Here is a 15,303-nt window from a genome sequence, read left to right as displayed (position 1 = left end):
TCTGTCTCTTTAACTGCCTGTGTTACTCCCTTACCAGCCGACCTCAGTATTAATGTCTGCTTTCTGTGGGCTACTACCAAGGTTGTGGGTTCGTTCTCGGCTAAGACTGGTGTTAAATGTGACAACTTCTTTTCGTTGGGTGTCAACATGTCAAAAAAGAAAAAAATCCCGAAATACAAAATTCCTACACCTTGGACCCCTAAAAATGTTTAATATGTTTAATGTTCTTATAGCGCGGTTAGTTCTGTACTCCAAATCTACAACATGGTGACTTTCGAGAAGTGATCCTAGGCGTAACATTCCCTCTCCTTCAGCTGAATTGGCGGATGGTATCATAAGTGCAATGGAACCCTTCTCAACCAGAAGTAAAATTATTTACAAGTACCTACGTTGGTGCAGACACAACATTCGCACAGATTGTAAAACAAAATCCATTCACAAATTCATGAGACTTGACGGAACGGCTGGAGCTCTGGAGATCCAGGAAAGCCTCTTACATGTGCACGGCTGATTCCACAGGCCAACGAAAATACCTGTCCATGTAGACCTATATCACATAACCAAAACTCACAAAGTTCATCTGCATTTCTATTTCTATATTGTTAAACTCCTTCTATTAATTAACCATATAGGCCAAACATACTTAGTTTTCAGGAACCTTCTGATTATGAAACAGGTCCGCTGTAATTCCTTAGGATTTCACCACTCTTGCTATGTCGCTCTGTGCTCTTATTGTTAATTCATGGTTCTCTGTCTTGCCTTTAAGAAAAAAAATTGGAAGTATGTCTGAAAATTGTTAAATTCTCTCCTTTTCATTAATTGAGATACGCGTGACATCCTGCCACACATACGGATGTTATCACGAAATAACTGACGTGTAATATGAAGCCCTGGTCTCCTTTTAAAGTTGTGCGATAGGTATTAAAACTCCTATATTATATACTCACAATGGATTATCCATTTCCCACGAACAGTGCCAACAATCACGTGCAATTCGTGCCTGGAGGAGAAGTGGGAAACCACGAAAAACCACTTCGAGGATGGCTGAGGTGGGAATCGAACACCTCTCTGCTCAGTTGACCTCCCGAGTTTGAGTGGACCCAGTTCCAGCCCTCGTACCACTTTTCAAATTTCGTGGCAGAGCCGGGAATTGAACACGGGCCTCGGGGGTGGCAGCTAATCACACTAACAACTACACCACAGAGGCGGACAAAAAGTTAACAGTGATATTTAAAAAAATAATAATTTGCTTTACGTTGCACCGACATAGATAGTTCTTATGGCCACTGGGATAGGAAGGGGCTAGGAGTGGGAAGGAAGCGACCGTGGTCTTACTTGGCGTACAGTCCCCAGCATTTACCCAATGTGAAAATGGGAAAATGCTGGGGAAAACATCTTGAGGGCTGCCGACAGTGGGGTGCGTAGCCACTCGCTCGGTAAATGTAAAATTAAACTCTAGCTTTGATTCGAAAAGAAATGTAAGAATAACGAGTGAGAACAAGAAAATTAAATATCAGTCAGTTGCTGAGTGTTAACAGGATTAGGACAGCGGGCAATTGCAGTATTCGGTTCACGCTATGCATGTTCAACACCATCCATGTCCGCAGAATACACCGGCCACACCATTCACGGTGGCAGTAGGAGTTGATCTACGACTTGCTGTAAACAACAAATGTCGATCCTCCCTGCGATTTGTTTTTCTTTGGCTTTCAGTCCGCTGTCGATCAGTACCCGTTTGTGTCTGCCTGAATTTTATCCAAATTCCGGAGACACTCTGACTCACTTCAGCACGAGCTGCGACATCCTCTTGTCGCCATCCATCTTGCAGGAATGTCATAGTTCGAATGCGGTCATTAACTGAAATGGGTACTCTTGCTACGTTTACCTCAGTTCTACACGTGTTTTCTATACGCCACCGACCTTACAAGTGATGTTACTAGAACGACACAACAAATACTGTACCTTGTATCGGACAAGTATCGACCCTTGTGTGATTTTAACGTCACATGTTTGAGGTACCGTGACATATGACGACTGAAAGCATGTTTATGTCTGTCACTTGCCTTTACAGTGGTCACAGAAAATATTCGTACACCAACATTTAAACGTTTACCTTGTATATTAAGCGCCATGAACTAATATATACACATCCAATGAGACATACGTATCAAGAAAAAACAACTCGCTGTACAATTGCTATGAGATTTACAGCGCTCAACATAATAACCAAAGAAACCCGTCTTTTAACACAACAAAAAGTATTCTTACACTATAGATAATTCAAACACTTGCCGAAGTCTTTGTTCAAATACAGTCTTAATACTTTGTATGCATGCCTTTAGCTTTGATGCCCTGTTCCAGACGTCTTGGCATTGAGCTAACTAAACGTTTGGTGTACTCTTCACATATGTTGGATCATGCACCTGAGAGTATCTCTTTAATATGTTATTTACTAGAGTAGAACGCAGCCGGGAAGGCGTTTTGAAGAGGGTTGCGCAGTTACATTCACGCACTTTGTAGTGTGACGTGTTTTCCGCTGAGCCAATAGAATCATTTCAGTAAGAGGTGCCTGTTTGTGCGGGTCACGAGTGAATGTTTCGAGTTTTGTTTGTAAATATCATAATCAACGAATTTAGGGAATTATTTGCGTGTGTACGATGGATCCAGGAAGAGCGAAAATACAGTATTGCATTGACAGGTGAGGGAAACAGTATTTAGAGTATATTTGTATTTTGTAAGCATGCAGCAGCAGGCGTTCAGAGGCGGGGAAGGTGAGGAACGCCATGTTGACGTCTCAAAAGAATACAGCACTCGCGTGTGGTATCGGCCTGCGAACAGTACAGAGGATAAAACAAGCTACGGAAATAAAAATAATGTAGTGTTCAGGTCGTCAGGGAAGAATCCCCAGTGACGGACCTCGATGATTTCAATAAAAATGTTCTGCGTATTTGATATGTATAAAAACGGCGAATATCCTACGGTATTGAAACTAGCCCGTCCATTTACCTTCCTTAATATCTTGAAAATTTCCCTCAACACTTTCTCGGGGTTTGATGTTAAAAATTAATTTGGACTTTCAGGAAACTTTTAAGCCCACGAAAAATATAGGTCATCGCTTTGGAATTAAAGATAAAACTGGATGAAAATATGTTCACACTTTTGTGCTGTTATGAGTAGCCAAATTGGCATCACCGCACTTCATACTTCTGTCTCACTCTGCGCAGTCGAAGATACGAAACCGCCTTCCCGGCTGCGTTCTACTCTAGTAGGATGGCGGTTTTGCTCTTATTTGCCTAGGTGATCCCACAGTTTCTTTATGGGATCGAGATCTGGACTCTGCGGTGGAGTGATAAGTTTTCTTGGGTCATTGTACAACAACCATTCACGGGTTATCATGGCACAGTGCTTAGGATCATTGCCCTTTTGGAAGTGGAAAACTCCTTCCAGATGAAGCTTGTGTGCACTGCTGCTTAAATTATGGCGCAACACATCTATGTACTTCCTGGCATCTATAATACAATCAATAAATGCCATGTTTTCCACTCCATTCGCAGCCATGCATCCCCAAATCATCGCACCTCCTCCGTGTATTTTACCGTGGGGATTACGTGTTGAGGTTCAAGTTCGGTGTTAGGCTTTCGCCATACTTTGCTGCTCCTACCAGTTCCAAACTGTGTAAACTTCGCATCATCAGAAAAAATAATGGCGTTCCAATAGTCCATTGTCTTTTCACAATACTCTTTCGTGGACTGTAGGCGCTACTGCCTATTTTCTTCAATTATAAGTGGCTTCATTCGTGGACATTTGCTACGCAGGTTCACTCTGTGCAATACATTCCTTATAGTTTGCACACTCATCGTTTGGTTTGACCTGTCAGCGAGCTCTGTAGCGATGGATGCAGCACTTCGGGACGCTTCCTTTCGTGCCGATTGCACAATATTGCGTCGCTCCCGTACTGTCAGCATTTTTGGACGACCAGAGCTGGGTTTATTTTCTGTTTGTCCGCTGTGCTTCTATTTGTTAACTATTGAACTCACTATAGTAAAGCTAATGCCGAGCTGTTTTCTAATTTGACATTAACTTTTACCTTGTTCATACAGTAACACTCTATTCTCTCGTTGTCTCAATGAAAGTTCCGTCTTCTTTCGCCCCATTCTAAATAACCTTGCGGCAACGACAGGACGGTGATGACTGAAGAGATAACAACCCCCTCCTGCAGGCACAGCGGCGTAAACCTGTGCGGCAACTGATTTAACCAGTCGCAAAGACAGTACATCAGCACTGTACGAATAATTTCTTAGTGGTACGATCTGCAGTTTGTATACAGTATCGTTCCGATCGTGTTACATTTTTAAACCATCTGTGTGTTCAGCGTGTATTTCTGATGTCTGTCGTTATGCTGTTTACAAATCTGACTTCAGCTCGTATGCCGTAATGATGCCATCACATTACATAGGTGTATGAATACTTTCTGTGGCCACTGTACATTACTTTTTACTTTGAATTCGAACTGTGGCCTTGCATATAGCTAGATTTTGAATTCTCGTACCGCTCTAAATCTAGGTAGAATTTTGATTGAGAAAGTTTACGTTGTTACGGATTACGTAATTAAGTAACACGGTTTGCACATGTGGTAAACATATTTGTAAACAGAGCCATCGAACCAGCATTAGACTTTCGAGAGGGAATGTCAGAAAATTTTAAGTCATCCTGTCAAGCAAAAGGGAAGTTGGTAGGTATGCATCAGAGGATGACCCAACTACTATGCGAACTTCGCATATACAAAGAATCATTACCCTAACCATGATGAGCAGGCTTTACGAACGAGGGAACTACATTGCAATTATTCTAGTTACGTTGGAATAGAGAATCGTGGCCGTGACTACGGAGGAATTGTTCATCATCCACCGCTTTGTTGTACAGTGCGAGCCACAGTCGAGTTGCCCGTTATTCCCTGCACGGTGTGTTGGTGAGTGAATGAGGCAATAGCCGCCTGACAGATATAGCTCGCCCTTTGGTGACTTGGTCTCAGCTAGCTTGCGATAAGCTTCCGTACAGAGTAGAGCGTGATTACTTCTTATACAGCAGTAACTGATCGGTTTAATGCGTTTCGTGACTTCTGAATTAAGTGTTGAACACCATAAAATACAAGCCTAACGATCGTCTTGGTCTCCCATTACTTCTCTTATCGTCCTTGGCCGAGTCCATTATTTTCCCAAAGTAACCTGTTATCTTCCATTCGCTTGTCCGGCCTCTTGGTAAAATTGTTAGCATGCTGGCCTCTGGTCCAAAGGGTCTCGGGTTCGATTCCCAGCAGCGTCGTGGATTTTAACGTTCATTAGTTCATTCTTCTGGCTCGGGGACTGGGTGTTTGTGCCGTCTTCATCATTAGAAATCACCCTAGAGAGGGCTTCCTCACAGGCGCGCAGGTCGCTTATATGGCGTCGATTCGAAAACCTGCACCAGGCCTCTCCGGTGGCCGAACGCCATTGCAACTATTATTATTATTATTATTATTATTATTGTTATTATTATTATTATTATTATTATTATTATTCCATTCTCCTCACACAACCCTACAAACGAAGCCGGTTTATACACTCAGTTTCATTCATCGAGTTCACATGTGTCTTACTTCTGATGAATAATACACCCTGAATTTACCCAACTTTCACTTCCGTACAGCAGAGTCGGTCTGAAAAAAATATAGTTTCGTCCGAGATCTCACGTCCTTCTTATAGAATACCGTTGATTCGAACTGCGAGCTCACTGCATTAGTTTTGCTGTACTTAGGTTCAGTTTCAGTTACTATGGAACCCATCCTTGAAGAATAGGCCTACACACCTTAAGTGCTTGAAATGATCCACATTTTCTGGTTTACCCGACGTTCAGTCCTCCTAGTCTTCTTCCCATCCGACATCACTTTAGTCTTGGAAATGCTAATTTTCATACCATACTCGCTGCATTTCTTCAGGCTCCAGTATTAGATTGCTTACTTTCAGGACAGTGCCTTTAGAACCAAGTCTTCTTCATAGGCCTACTACCCTTCCACCGTGTGGTGGTCCTCATGCCGCCTCGTTTCCTGGCTGCCCATTCATCAAGAGCGCAATAAAAGCACACTACAGACGATCCAGACACTTACATCCAACCACACAACCACCCCCGCTACTCAGCCTACCAACCCCACCACCCACGCAACCGAACCCGGGACCTATCACTACTCTCCCCACTTCAACCACTCCAGACGCAACCACCCTGCTCCAGCTATTACAAAACCTAATCTCAACCCAAGCCAGGCCACTTCCAACGCCCACCCCACAACACCATGACACTTCCAAGTAACCGCCCCCACCAAGTAAACAACCCCAACAGGTCCAGCGTAAGAACCACGAAAATTTCTCACTTCCTCATATAACAGCCAACGCACATCCTGCTACAGTCAAAACCCTCATTCAATCAAATACCTACTTCCTAATACAGCCAATAACCTCAATGAAAATGAAGAACGCACAACCTTAAAAGAAGCACTGTAAACATTTCGGACGCCGAGGCGGAAATTTCGTAAAAGCTGCAATTTCAAATGCTGTCATTTCTAAATTTAAAGTATTACAAACATCCGATACACGTGCATATAAATATATTCTAGTAAACAATCCAGCGGCATGGCCCGGTTACAATAAAGAAACACCGGGCGTGGTTAAGGTTTGGATGGTTGACCACCCGGGCCTTGCCCTTGCCGCTGGCTCAAAGCAATTTAGAAATTTTATTTAACATCTAGACATGGTCAAAAACGGTCGTGAACGTTATTTTTAACCAGTACTCACTTTCCCGTAATTGCGATACAGACACTACTTTCATCTATTAAATTATTATTATTATTATTATTATTATTATTATTATTATTATTATTATTATTATTATTATTATTATTATTATCACAACTTTAAAAATTTATTATTCCTATACTTATTTTCTACAACAGGCCAGATGAGGAGCGCAACAATGCGCACCGGTACTGGCACCACACTAGACACCCCCTCGGGGGTGTCCAAACTGACATATGGTTACTACCCTTCCACCAAGGTAAATCCCTCCCTGCCATTTTATACCTTTCAGTGAGTAATCCTTGTAAATTATGAACAATAAATAAAGGTGAAATATTACCGTCTTGGTCCGATTGCTTTTGATGTATTTGATTACTTGTATTTACAGCTCAAAAGTCACTTGATGTCTAGTAACTAGCCACGCTGCACTGAGACATAGTCTGGAATGATCTATGCGTATATAGGCCCTGTTGGCACGGTCAGACTGATCCAAGTCCAATTTAAACGATATTTATATCATACAATTTTTTTTTCAACCAAAACACATTAAGCTAACTTTTGAGTTTTTGACATTTTTCACACTAGCCTATGGGATTGCTCTCTATTTACTGGTGATGGTCTGTCCGTTAGTTCATACGGGGTCATTTTGGTTACTGAATTTTCTGATTTTTCACTTTATCTTAAGTCTCAAGAGAGGAATTTGATTCAGGTAAAATACATTAGTGCAATTTCAGTTTCACGGCGCTATATTGGATAATCTTAACAAACCTTTTGCATAATTTTAAACCCCCTGTGGGTGGGGGACGCAGAAGAAGAATACACCACGGTATCCCCTGCCTGTCATAAGAGGTGACTAAAAGGGGCGACCAAGGGATAATTGCATTAGAACCATGAAACTAGTTGTGATTAGTACCATCACGCGCTGAAAGCCATGGGTCGCCTTTACTTGCGAGTAGTGCCACTATGTTAGGTACACAGTAGGTTTGTGGTTAGTAGCAGCAGAGAGCGGTTCACTGTGGGTTTCCAGTACCTGTGATTAGTGCCACTATATGCGGAACATCACGGGCTTACATTGCCTGTCATTTGTACCATTATGTGAGAAGCACCACGGGACTGGGCGTTGCCTGTGATTAGTACCCACTATGTGAGGAACACCACGGGATAGTACAAGTCCCTGTGATTAGTACACCTATGTGAGGTACACCATGGGTTTGCGTTGCCTACGAGTGGCGCCATTATGTATAATATAATTTCGTGTGGCTATTTATAGCCGAGTGCAGCCCTTGTAAGGCAGACCCTCCGATGAGGGTGGGCAGCATCTGCCAAATGTAGGTAACTGCGTGTTATTGTGGTGGAGGATAGTGTTATGTGTGGTGTGTGAGTTGCAGGGATGTTGGGGACAGCACAAACACCCAGGCCCGAGCCATTGGAATTAATCAATGAAGATTAAAATTCCCGACCCGGCCGGGAATCGAACCCGGGACCCTCTGAACCAAAGGCCAGTACGCTGACCATTCAGCCAACGAGTCGGACGCGCCATTATGTGAGATGCACGATAGGTCTGCGTTACCTGTACGACGTTTAATACTTGTGAATAGTACCATAATGTTTGGAACACCATGAGTTTACCGTACCTTTGATTAGTACCGCAACTTGAGAAATACCATGGTGCTACTTTGCTAGCGATAAGTGCCATTATGAGGGACCGTTGACCTGGATATTGAACCCCTTTAGACAGCAAGCATCATCGATTCAGGATTGTGCTTTGGAAGCAGTCCCTTGGTCAATAGCATTGTTTCTGGGAAGTATAGGCATTGCGGGTTGGATCCACTGATTGTTTTAAAGTCATATTCATCCATTCATTCTTCATCATCACGTTTTGAATGCTGGTCGGTGATGAATTTTGTACTTTTAAATTGTCATTGCATTTCGTCTCATTTCGTACCAGTAGGGGCCGATGACCTAGATGTTAGGCCCCTTTAATAAACAACAAGCATCATCATCATCAGCAGCATAATTTTAAAGATAAATATTGTTATGAAGGTCTTTGGAAACCATGAAACCTAGTTTTCTCACAAGTATTTTTTTTTTAATTAATGTGTTTTGCTTGAAACCCCCATTACGATTATCATTACGTATACTTTCGTCGGAAAATCTAGCCTATGCCCGTAGATCACAGTAGTGTTCTTCCTTCCGTAAGGTTTTCAAATGTAGGCCCACGTAAGAAATAGTAAAACCTGACTCCACCTAACCCTTACTGCTGATTGACTTCAAGTAAATGCGGAGAAACAAATATGAACCAATGAACGATATTACACTCGGTGTAAAATATAGAGTGGGTAAGAATTAGCTCCCTTAATGAAATTTGCTATGACTAGAAAACATAAGGAGAGATAGGGGCTAGACCAGTGGACTATGATTATAGGTTCGACGCTGTGGAGATCATGTTGCTGGGAGCATCAATAGAAAATTGGAGGTTGACAGTAGGGAGGGTGGGGCTGTGGGGCATTTCTTTACCAACCTAAATCGTCGTTTCTGTATGGGTCAGATTTTATGCTCGCTATTATACAATAAAGTGTAACATACAAGAATTCTGAGTCTTCATTTTGTGACGTTCCTTGCGTACCTTTCCAGTTAAACTGCTTAAATACAGTCGCCCTCTGCCGAACTTCTCGTTGTTGACACGCGCAGGGCTTTAGTGACTTACAGCTTCATTTACTCGCAAGACTGTTCTGCTTGAATCTTAAGTTAACCCTGCTGGCGTTTAGGAGATAGAGACGACTCTTCACGTCTCCGTTGCTCACCTCTATGTATATACTAAAGATCTTCGAGGTTCCTTGTTTGCAGAATTACCCATGACGTTTGACTCTAGACGTTTTTGTCTTATAAACATGTGCCCGTAGTTACTAGGCGACAATACTACTCTCAGCAGTGTGAATCATATGGGTAATGCGATTCTTCTGGGACTCAGATCTGCGCCACGTTCCCATGGCTCTCCTTATTTTTACCTTGTCTGTCATCTTCTGAACTGTGGTGTAAAGAAACTAGTGCATCACGGTAATTAAACACTAATCTTCATATACCACTGGGTCCCCGAATGTTTCTACTCTGCTGGCGAAGACGCAGCCTTAAACACTTAAAACAAGTCTGGAATGGTTCCAACAATGTACGACGATTCGTACAAATTATTTGGAATTTTCGCTTGTTTTGTTGGAGCCGCTATGCTCCCATGTTTACGGATGAGGAACATTTCATGCGAAGAATTGCTTCCAATGAAAAGGATACTGTCGTTGACTCGAGAAGCACAATCAAATCTGCTCCATATAATGGAGCTATGGAATATGTTTACATGTAAACTTGTAGGTGCCATCATGGAAGAGGTAAGACAATATTGAAGGTGCGACATGATGAAATGCTGCAAGATTCAGATACGAATAGGGTAATGATTTGATATGAAATTGTACATGTTGCAAATTGCGGGTGAAAACTTTGTGGCCTAGTTATAGAAAGTGGGCAACAAAATTATTATCTAGGTAAGCTTATTTTTCATTTTGGAGAGGAGGAGTGTTTATGTTCACACGTTTCGGAGAGATTGTGTTCCAAGGGAACAAAAATAGCCATCCAGGAGATCTGGCTGGTGTATTGGTCACTGCTTATGATGTAAATTCTTGTAATTAATAATCCTTCATGTCTATTCTAAACAATCTTAGGAAAAGTTGAAGTCACTGTGTATGTGTTAAACAGAGGATTGAGAAATTGGAGATGGATGCGTTACTTCTTAGTTCGTTGTTTTATTTTAAAAATATGAAATTAAGACATTTATTTTAAAGGTATGTTCTGAATTTCTTGACCAGTGTAATAAGTTTCTGTACGACATCCTGAATGGAGATAACCATTACAGATTAGAAAGTCTACCTTTCCCTATAAAGCATGGAAACCTTAGCTATTCTATATTTTTATAGCTTTGTTAGCTTTGTTTCGCTGTTTGGTATTAGTCAGATTGGACAGTTCATTGAGTATTTTCTTGTTGTTTATCAGGATCAGCTGCAGAAGGCGTTGGCTGAGAAAAGTCGTAGTGACGACAGACTCCTGAGAATTGAAGATCAGTTAAAGGCATTACAACTACAAATCAGGTGAGAATACTCGTTACAAGGGTCCATGATAACTTTTCGCTTAGATTTTAACTTACGTTGTTCATAGATGGGAGTGAGAATCACCCAGTCCGTGTTACTTGAATTCTGTGAGTAAAATGCGTAAGGTTTACGTTATATACACCTCTAAAATATTTTCGTGCACGTTGGAGCGAATACCTACGCTCAGAACAAGATGTGTTCGTACACTGTGTGTTTTCGATGTAAAAAGAAGATTTTAAGTTTCGTTATTAGTTTAATTTCATCTGAGGCGTGTCATTAAATAGTTGCTATAATTATACACATATTCATTGCCATCTTTCTCTTCGATCACACTTCGTATCTGTGTTACATTACATTATTTTTCAAACGTGGTTGTTGATGCAGCACAAAATATCTTCGTACATCTAACGTCCAATGTGAAGTGAGATTCTTCCTAGTACAGATAATGCTATGTTGTACCCAAAGCTCAGTACTCAGTCTGACGCTGAGCGGACAGAAGCACAAGGAAATAATATAATTACGCGAAAAATGGGTGGAGGAAAGGAAAGGAAATTGCAGAGGAAACGAAAATTATTCGACTGCATAACCAGCTTTAATCGATACCAGAGATAAGAAGGCTTGTTGGACGACCTCGTTCAACCATCAAGTCTATAACAGACTTGTTTGGATGAATCAAAACCGTGGAAAATCTACCAAGGAGTGGAAGACAAAAAATTCTGACTCCACGAGATGAGTGCTGCATCATTCTTATTATTAAGAAGGAACCTAAAATGAGTCCTTCTGGGATAGCAGCAGAACTACAGCAGAAGGGCTTAAAAGTTTCGGCCAGTACTGTGACGGGTGTTGGCCATGGCGACGGTTATCATGGCAGAATCTGCAGGAAGAAATTCTCAGTTAAAGCAATAAAAAAAAATAAAAAAAACCGCTAAGAATTTGCTCAGAAATACCAAGACAGGACTGGAGGTTTGTGGAAGAAAGTTGTCTGGACCGACGAGAGTAAGTTGAATGTATTTTGTACCCGTGGAAAGCCCAAGGTTTGGAGGAAGAAAAATTGAGGTGTAGAACTGCGAAATTCCACTCCCTCTGTCAAACACGGTGGTGGCTCGTAGTATGCGGCAGTATGGGCGTATAAATTGTTGGCAAGCTTCCATTATTGACGGGATCATGGAACACGGATAATATATCATGATCCTAAAAGTAGAGCTGCCTGCTAGTGTGCAAAAAAAGAAGGGGAACGGTAGGCATCTTAAACATTCTGCGTGCAACGCGAAGATGTGAATCTTACAGACAACTTACCTCGCCAGTCACCCGATACAAACCCAATCGAGCATATGTGAGGCATCCTAAAGGAAAAGATAAGACAAAGAACAATTAACAAGAAATACCTGAAAACAGCTCTGTTGGAGAACTAGGATATCATACCAGCTTCTGAAACTGCAAAACGTGTGAATTCCATGGAAAGAAGGCTGCGGCAATCATTAGAGCTAGAGTAGACCCCACTAAGGTCTGAACTGTGACTCGTGTATTGCATGTTTGACTACGTGTACGAAGTCTTTGTATCTGGAAAACGAGCATTTATTTTATTCTTTTAATATTTCATTTTTGTTATTATTTACATAGGTCTATTGTTGCATGCGTGGCCTTTTACGTCCGCTGTGCCAACCTTCAGCGTGGGCGGGGCTAGCGCAAGACGTCACCATTTGGCCCGTTCACCCCTTCAAGCCACACCAGTTCTGTTCGGGCTTATACCCGTAATAATAAAAGAAGCATTCTGACAGATAGGGCTGGAACGAGGAGTGGTGCACGTGCTATTGCACGGTGTTGCCACATTCCTGCATTCCTTTCCTCTCTTGGCTTCCGACCCACTTGTTCGTTCAGACCGCTGTGTTCTGTTGTACACAACTCAGAATTGAGAGGTTTGGCAACTCCAATCAACACGAGCTGGCCAGCAGGCTTATCTCCATGGCAACCGCAGTGGACCAGCCCACGTTTCCATGGCAACCATACCCCCTACTCCCTTATTCCCACCCGAGCAGGTAGTAAATGGACCTCCCTCTAAGAAATGTCGGAATGCTTCTTTCAGTATTACGACCGTAGGTGCTAGGCCGGCCCCATCTCTCTTCCACCCGTGGTGGTGCGGCGTAAGAACTAGAGAAAGTACGCCGCGGATCGAGAGCCTTCCATATCCGGAGATTTCCAGGGGGTTCCAGTGACCGACGTATCTCGAACGTTGGCCCCGTCTATATAAGGCAGAAGCACCTGGGGAGGAGTGAGTTTGCGAGGAGCTCAGTTGGAGCTGGTGAGAGAGTTGGAGTTCAGTCAGTGAGTGCGCGAGTAGGGCGAAGAGTGCAGTCAGGCTGTGTGTGCCAGCCTGCGGAGTGTTCGCTTGTTGGAGCTAGGGATGTGCCACTCGATCGCCTGCTCGAGCAGGCTCGAGTGCTGACGTCGCGAACTGGTTTGTCGAGCTTGGTCGAGCAAGATCGAGCAGCACAGAATAGCCTCGTGATGTAGGCTTGCATGCGCTCTAAGCAGGACGTGTGTGTTGTAACTCGAGCCACACTTCAGTCTTCACTCATTCTCTTTGGTCTTCACATTCCAGCATTACATTGTAGTAGAGTAATTAGCGATCATTCTACAGAAGTACGGACGTACCACAAATCGTAGTGGACGCATCAGTTTATTAAACCCATATATGCCCAGAATATTTTTTAATCAAATTTAACTGACTGTTCGACATGAAGATGAGCTCTGCATAGTGATAATATTTCTGTGGTTTTCCTGTCGTTATTTGGTCTTTACTTCAATTTATGGTTCTTCTGATCATTGGATGTATCATTTTAAGAACATATTCTTTTCAGTTTTATTATAGTGCTATGATATTATTTCTCCTACACGAAGACGTGTTTATATACAATACACCATTGATATGACGGGACCTTCGATATTTAATTTGTACCCATTCAATTTATAATTATTTTGCTGTCGTATATGCTAATTAGGAAAAGGGACAGGAGGGAGAATAATAATAATAACAATAAGAAAATCTGAAAAAAACTGAAGTCCGGAGTCCGATAGGATATAACTGAACTTTCAGGATTTTTTAAATTATATCTCACAATCTGTAGATATTGCATGTTGCGAAAATGCATCACTGGACACATAGGGCTGGTATTATGTTCTTGTAATTCTAGTGGATTAGTCATTAATAATTCAATATATTTCGATATAAACTTATTTTATTACCACGAACATGCGGCATTTGACATCAAAGAGCAAAGAAGAAGGCCATGCAACTGATTTAGTGCAAGGAAATCAATCATAGATGGCGGGCCATACTCCTGCTCGAGTACTGCTCGACCTGCATCGAGCTAGGGCTCTCTAAAGACTAGGTATGCTCGCCCGCCATTATGGTTCATTCCTGCAGTACTTTGGTAAGGCAGTTGACCGCCCCAGCCTTGTATATCTCTCTTTCTTACTGTTCTCCGCGCTAGAAAATAGTGGTAAACTAGCATACTATAAAAATACTCATTCTCAGTATTACTCAAACAGTTACTCAACATAAACATTAGTATATTTCTTATATTATTGCGAAATTTTTACTCGAGATTGTGATTGTAAAAGCAAGGTCGTTGATAATTTGCCTTTCAACAAACAAACTCGGCATGTACTCTCACTGGAGAAATATTAGAAAAAATAGCTTACTAATAAATCTGTTTATTAATATTATTATTATTATTATTATTATTATTATTGTTACCGTGTTTTAGCGGTAGGTAGAGGTGAAAGAAGGTGCGGGTGCGAACGGGTCTCAAGCTACGAAAGTAAAATTAATTTAAAATTTAACAAGGTTATATTTCCTTTTCAAAAACAAAGAAATAACAAGCATGGCAGGTACAAAGTAGCAAGTCCAAAGGGTAGTTACAATATTTACAGGATTTGGGCTTCGCGCCCTGACTTCACAATGCTTGGGCAATCAGCTCAGTTTTCCCCCAAACACAAGTTTCAACAGAGGGGCAGAAAACCCCATTCATGCCTAGGAGCCCTTGCTCCAAATTACACTGAAAAGCCTCCATGAGGCATACAACACTCAATTTTCAAAAGAGCCACTCACTCTCAACTTTAAGCTTCTCCCCGGCCACACCAAACTCCACCTTCAAGCTGTCCTCAACGGACATAAACACAGGGGTAAAATACCCAATCTACTGAGGCCTATTAAGTGAGAAAAGGTTAATTATATGGCCTTTAAAATACCAACTTGAAAGGAGGCTCTCCGCACTCCTAATACACTTTATTTAAAACCTACTTGGCACTAGGCCGTTAATGCAAGGGCTAATCCCATACTACAG

General features: G+C 41.9%; 1 protein-coding gene across 4 annotated transcripts in view; it reads left to right on the top strand.

Annotated features, from left to right (window-relative positions):
* LOC136863855 (uncharacterized) overlaps positions 1–15,303 on the top strand; it is a 311,541-nt gene that overhangs the window by 250,911 nt on the left and 45,327 nt on the right. For all 4 annotated transcript variants that reach the window (XM_067140201.2, XM_067140198.2, XM_067140199.2 and 1 more), the window contains one exon: positions 10,863–10,957. In XM_067140201.2, the coding sequence (XP_066996302.1) occupies positions 10,863–10,957 (95 nt within the window). The remainder of the gene's footprint in view (positions 1–10,862; positions 10,958–15,303) is intronic.

The sequence above is a fragment of the Anabrus simplex genome, chromosome 2, assembly GCF_040414725.1.
Source record: "Anabrus simplex isolate iqAnaSimp1 chromosome 2, ASM4041472v1, whole genome shotgun sequence".
NCBI lineage: Eukaryota > Metazoa > Arthropoda > Insecta > Orthoptera > Tettigoniidae > Anabrus > Anabrus simplex.
This window is presented reverse-complemented; position numbering and strand designations above follow the sequence as displayed.